Source organism: Parasteatoda tepidariorum, chromosome 9 (genome assembly GCF_982258835.1).
Source record: "Parasteatoda tepidariorum strain Cologne lab strain chromosome 9, Ptep-v5.0, whole genome shotgun sequence".
NCBI classification, from domain to species: Eukaryota; Metazoa; Arthropoda; class Arachnida; order Araneae; family Theridiidae; genus Parasteatoda; species Parasteatoda tepidariorum.
The window spans coordinates 16,644,866-16,651,556 of NC_141763.1; the positions used below are offsets into that span (position 1 = coordinate 16,644,866).

Genomic DNA, 6,691 nt, shown 5'->3' on the forward strand with positions numbered 1-6,691 from the left:
TCATTTGAATTCAAATTTATTTTAATGACATAGTATTTACTAAAAAGATGTAATTTTTTTTAAAAAAAGTTGTTATATGGATTTGAATGATTGTTTTGAATTCTTAGAATTTTGTGCATTTGCAATGTACCTAAGTTAGTAGCGAACGAAGCGAGCTTAATTTACGAAGCAAACCATATAAAATTGCGTAGCAATGTTCGGTGGTTGGAGAGCGTTAGCGAGCAGGGCGCGCAGCCCACTAGTATAGATAAAAATCATAACACAGTTATAGAATACGCAGCTGCAAATAAGTTTTTTTTTTGTCTCAGTTGGACGAAATCTGCGTGTAATCCATGATGTGCAGGTATTAACGCTGAATGCGTCAATCCAAGCTTGGATGCCATTAAATGATTTAATGGAAGAGCGGATTTCCATCATTTTTGGTGATGATATTCAAGAATTTGTTTGAAAGATCCGCTTCATTGATACTTAGAAACGTCGCATCCATATCATCCCATGTTGAATGTTACGCGATAACGAAAACAAAACAAAAACATAAGCACACAGCTGTTTGGCGATTTGCGAGAACGCTCCTTTAACGCCAATAGAAATTTTCGCCAACCCTTTTATAATCTATGGTATGGTTTGGCAATTTGCGTCCTTTGGAATCCATTGGAGTGCGATTTGTCGTCCCTTGGTCCTCAACTTCTCCAGAAGAACAAAACTGCAAAGTCATTTATATATCCACAATCGAATTATTTGCGATTAACAGCGATTATTCGAATAATCTCTATTGGTATTTTGAACTGTATATAAATGTTTCAACACATTTGCATTTTTATTCACTTTTGGAAACATTTTACTTACCTCATGTTTTTTATATCGTATTCAGACCTTTTTATCTGATTTTATTTATCAAGAACTAATTAAAAACGTGAATATTTTGCCATAAAACGCATGATCTAAAATCCATCAAAATAACTCTTGAAATTTACATCAAAACGTGTTTAGGATCTTATTTCATTGCGGAACTGAGAATTGTTCTATTGATATTTCTGTCACGCCCCACTATATCCTTCTTTAAGCTTGTATTAAATAGCAGCATCACGGTCTAAGTTGAAGAGTGTAGATGTATGATATTTGCGTGTTTTATAAGTTAAGCACAAAAGTTACACGCGTGCTAATGTAAATGGTGAACTAGTTTTACTTATCGCGCAATTTAAGAATTCGTTATTTACTTTTATCTAGAAAAACATAAATAACTAAAACAAAAAAATAGCTTAATGATTTTTTTAATCATAAGATTATTTTAGATTCCAGCAATATTTGCCATTTTGCCAGGCAAAGTTCAGAGACATATTTTAAAAATACTACTGTTTTAACTGAAAAAAATTAGTGCTTTGGATCGAACTACATTGGTGTCAGAAATTAAGAGAATTTACAGAATTGGTCGATTATCTCTAGAACTACTGGACCGATTTTAATGAAATTCGATATGAACATACATTGATACAATACAAAACTAAGCTAGCAGACAATAATTCTTTTTAAAAAAACTTGACTGTAATTTAAAAAGGAATTTTACTTTAAAGAAAACCTACATTAAAGTACTAAAAAAATTGATTAGTATATTAATGAGGAAATAATAAAAGTAGTAGGGTAAAGAATAAGATTTTTAAAAATATTAAAATTGAATTAATAGATTGATATTGAGAAATAAAAACTAAAAAATAATCACATTAAATAAGCACAATCTGGTATGTAATCATATTTTATCTGAAGAATGCTTTTATAAAACTCGACATTCGTTGAATAAAATGTTTTTTATTCAATAAAATTTTTTATTCAAATTTCTTTACTAAATTACAAATAGATTTTTAGGCGACTAAAAAAGAAACATCGTATTTTATAGTTTTAAAAAAATAAAAAGATTAGCAAACGATTTTTCGCGAAAAAAATATGAATGAAATTTTACGCTACGCGGGCTAAGTCAAGTTCCTGTTAAGTTTATCACATTTTAATATTAATCGCCCCATTTAATTATTTCTTCATTGTCGCCAAATTACTTTTTTAAATAATTAATTTTAATTTTTCTCATCTTCTAATAAATAAAAACAGTTGAAGCTTTAGATTTTTCAAATGAAAAATATGTAGATTAACTATGGTATAAAAAAATCCATACCTTATAATTCAAAATTTTTTCATCCTCACTTTAATTAAATAATAAAAAATGATAATTAATTATAAATAATTATTAAAAATTATTTTTTAATTATCTTTGGGTAAATGATTTTCATGAGTGGGTGAAAATTTTTTTTGAATTGCTTCATTAGTTTTGAAAATATGACTGAAAACACAAAAAGCGAAATTAACAATAAGGGGTCCAAACTTTGATTCGCCCAGATTGCAGCTACTCCCTATATATTGAAGATAAGGAATCCAAATATGTAAAAAAATATATATGTTTATTCAGAGAAAGTACGTTTTTGTGTCTGATTTCGTAACTTAATTAATAGTTAGCACTAATTAATTAGAATATTTGAGGTCACCCTCAAGAACCATTAAAATTGACACTTAGTTCGTGAAAATCCGATTATTAGAACAAAAATTATTCAGGGTGATATCTTTTATTTTATTGCGGACTGTACTTATCAAATTTCATTATAATCGGTCCAGTAGTCTTAAATACGTTGATATGATCTCTCAGATCTCGGGGTTTCAATCATTACAAACGCCTTTTAACATAAAATATATTTAATAACAAGAAGGATGATGATGATGGTACAGTGGCATGGAGGAAAACTGATTAGAAACTAATGATTTTACATTACTGCGCAGAGCGCCATCTATTGAGTATTAGAAATTATAATTAACAAACTTCCCCCCGATGAACTTTTAGTTCATAACAATTTTGTCATTTTCATATATAATCAAAGTTATTTTTCTCAAATGTAAGGTACCAATATTTAAAAAATAATATAATCTTACCTTTTTACAATATGAGCCCTTCTTAATTATATAAAGATTATAATGCAATAATATTAATTGAATTCTTAAAATAATATGTTTCATGAGCATTAGTTCAAACCTTTAACAAATTATTACCTAAAAATGAAATTATTGAAATTTAAGTAAATATCAATTGATGAAATTAAATTATCATATCATGAATAATAATTCAAGCAATTTTCACAACACAAATTCTTTCACATGCAAATATTTTCATTTTTAAACAAACATGCATTTAAACAAGAAAATATATATGTATGCATATTTTCTTTAAATCAAAAAAGTTCAAATAATATCTTAAGATAAACTTAATTTGTAAGTTAAATGAATATCTTAAGTAATATTGTAAAATAAAATGTTCAAATAATAATAAATGTGAATTTAAAGTTCAAATAGAATGTTCATATTAGTTTAATTGTTCACTTCTAAATTATATAATAAATTTACAGGACGTTTTATTATTGACGTATCTGTTTTCAAAGCACATGCTCTTATTTTGTTATCACGTCCTTGAAATGTTTCCACAATTTTTCCAAGTTTCCACATGCTCCTTGGAAGTTTGTCATCATGAATCAAAACAATATCATTTACCTTAAAATTTTGATTACCTTTATCCAAATTTACATAATTGACAGCTCTTAAATTTAAAAGATAGTCCTTTTTCCATTTCTTCCAAAATTGATTTATAAGTCTTTCTCGATATTTAAATTTTTTAATTATCATTTTTTTGTCAATCATGCAGTCAATACCGGATAACTTGACTGACGGTAAACTTATTAATCGTCTTCCAAGTAGCATGTGGGATGGCGTTAGAGGAAAAGTATCTGGAGAGTCTGTAGTCACGTAAGTAATAGGCCTCGAGTTAATCACAGCTTCTATTTCACATAGAACTGTTTCGAGTTCTTCACTAGTCAAAGATGTTTTCCTCAGTAATTTCCGAAGAATGATTTTCATTGAACGAACCATTCGCTCGTAGAATCCACCCCACCAGGGTGCTCTTTCAACGATGAATTTCCACCTTATTCCTTTTGAGGAATAAAACTCACTCACTTCAGAACTGCTCAAAATAGTCCACATTTTTTTCAATTCAAACTCTGCTCGCTTGAACGTTTGAGCATTGTCTGAATAAATAACAGAACACAGTCCTCTTCTGGAAATGAAGCGACGATAAGCAAGTAAAAGTACTTCAGTTGTTAAACTGGAAACAATTTCCAAGTGTATCGCTCGTGTAACTGCACAGGTGCATAGCATGATGTAAAACTTACTGTCAGAATCTTTCACAAATAAGGGTCCAGCAAAATCCAGGCCTGTAACTGAGAATGGAGGTGACTGTTCTATTCTGTCTTTAAGAAGAGGAGCCATGATTTCTCTTCCTGATCGAACATTGAATCTTTTACATAAGACGCATCTTCCAATTATTGACTTAATAAATTGCCGACCTTTCGGAATCCAAAATTTCTCTCGTACCTGTGTTAGCGTGTCTGAAATACCAGAGTGTAGGGTCTTTTCGTGTGCCTCTTTCACTATCAGTTCTGTAAATTTAGTTTTTGATGGTAATAGTATAGGATGTTTTTCATAATAGTTCAAATTGGAGTGCTGTAGTCTTCCACCCACAAGTAGAATCCCTTTGTCAGAAATGAACGGATTTAAGTCTCTGATTTTTGAGCACTTCTGTAAATGTTGTCCTTCCTTTAAGCAATCTATATCCTTACTGCAGTTCTTTGCTTGTACGTGTCTCAACCAAAGGTTTTCAGCTTCTTCTAATTCTTCTGCAGTTAAAACATTTTTGATTCTATCTTCTTTCTTCGCTCTCAAATTCGTTATAAATCTTCTAATCCAGGCTGTTATTCGGTAAACCTTCTTAATAGAACTAAATTTGTGGATATCGAAAATTGAATCGTTAACATTATTTTCACTTGCATAATTAACTGCAATAAATTTTGATCTCTTTTCTTCATCTACATCTGATCTTCTAAAATTATCTTCTTTTTTCGGCCATTTTTCTTCGCTTAATGTCAACCATGTTGGTCCATTAAAAATAATTGCACTTGAGAGCAAATCATTAGCACTGCATCCTCTTGATATGATATCAGCTGGATTATCATTTCCCTTTATGTACTTCCAATTAGTAGGATCTGTTAAAGTTTGGATCTCACTTACTCTGTTTGAAATAAATGTCTTCCACTGATTTGCATTTCCTCGAATCCAACTAAGGGCTATGGTTGAGTCAGAATATAGTATATAGTTATTTATTTGAAACACTTTCTTTAAAGTATCCAATAATCTGGAACCTATAAGAGTGGCCATCAGTTCTAATCTTGGTAGACTCAACTTCTTCAATGGTGCAACGCGTGCCTTTGAAGTAACAAAGCTTACGTAAAAATTTTGATTTCTTTCATATCGAATATATGCAATCGCTCCATACGCCTTCTCACTTGCGTCACAAAATATAATTATCTTGTAATTCCCTACTTCGGAACAGCTATCTTCTTCATGAAAATAATATCTTGGTAGTGAAAGTTCCTTTAATACATTTACTTCCTTATACCATTTTTCCCATTTCAGTCTTAAAATATCTCCGAATTCCTCATCCCATTCTAAGCCTTGTTCCCATATTTCTTGAAGAAGAATTTTAATTCTAATCGTGAATGCTGTTATATATCCCATTAGATCAAATAATTTCGATGATATGCGTAATACGCTTCTCTTAGTATTTTTCACATTTTCCAAAGAGTCAATTAAAGAACTTAAATCTAAATTAAATTCATCCCTTAAAGTATTCCAAATTAATCCTAAAACCTTTAAAGGTACTGTTTCTTCACTAGGATATTTTTCAAATTTCGTGTCTTGCCATTTTTGGCATAACGCCTTAGAATTACTCTTCCACTTCCTAAGATTTATTGATGCATCCTTTAATATTAATTTAGTGTCCCTGGATAATAGTAGTCCATCTTCAATCGTATTTGTACCAGTAATAAGATCGTCGACATACAAATTTTCATTTAAAACCTTACACGCCAAAGGATGAGATTCTTTATAATTTTTGATATGATACTTTATTGTTCCAGCCAGTAAAAATGTTGATGATTTTACTCCGAAAGTTACGGTTCTATTGCGAAAAACCTCAATTTTCTTGGGAGGGAATTGCTCTGACCAAAGAAATCTAAGATAGTCCCTATCATGTTCATCAATTAACAATAGTAGGAAAGCCTTTTCACAATCAGCAATTATTCCTATCTTAAACTCGCGAAATTTTAATAGTAAAATTAAAAGATTAGGGTTTAGATTGGGACCCGATAATAAGTTATCATTTAGAGAGTAGCAATTTTTTTCTTTAGCCGAAGCATCAAAAACTATCCGTAACTTTGTAGTTTGTTTATCATTTCTAATTACTGGATGATGAGGTAAGTAATAAACCATATTTGGAACTATTGATTTATCATTAACAGGTTCTATTATTCCTTCCGATAATTGTTCTTTAAAAATACTAGCATAATTATCATGCAAAGAAGGATTTTTATTAAAACGCGATGTTAAACTAATTAATCTTCTTTTAGATAAATTAAAATTGTCAGAAATGTTTACCTCATCTTTAAATGGTAATTTAACTACGTATTTGCCATCCTGAAATTTTATATTTTCTTCAAACTGTTTTAAAGTTTCTTGCTCTAAAGGTGTATTCTGAATTTTATCATTTATGCCT

The 6,691-nt window shown here is 30.0% G+C and overlaps 1 protein-coding gene across 1 annotated transcript; it reads right to left on the minus strand.

The window, feature by feature from the left end:
• Positions 1-3,061: 3,061 nt before the first annotated feature.
• Positions 3,062-6,408, minus strand: LOC147803344 (uncharacterized). Its single transcript, XM_087150511.1, has 2 exons — positions 3,738-6,408; positions 3,062-3,084 (listed from the first exon to the last, which is right to left on the minus strand). Exons 1-2 carry the CDS (start codon positions 6,406-6,408, stop codon positions 3,062-3,064), a joined length of 2,694 nt encoding a protein of 897 aa, XP_087006637.1.
• Between the last annotated feature and the right edge of the window lie 283 nt (positions 6,409-6,691).

Coding starts and splice junctions, on each gene's coding strand:
- LOC147803344 (XM_087150511.1), bottom strand. CDS start 6,408: ATGGTTTATTACTTACCTCATCATCCAGTAATTAGAAATGATAAACAA. Junction 3,085..3,737: donor ACCGTCAGTCAAGTTATCCG/GTATTGACTGCA, acceptor TTTCATTTTTAG/GTAATAATTTGTTAAAGGTT.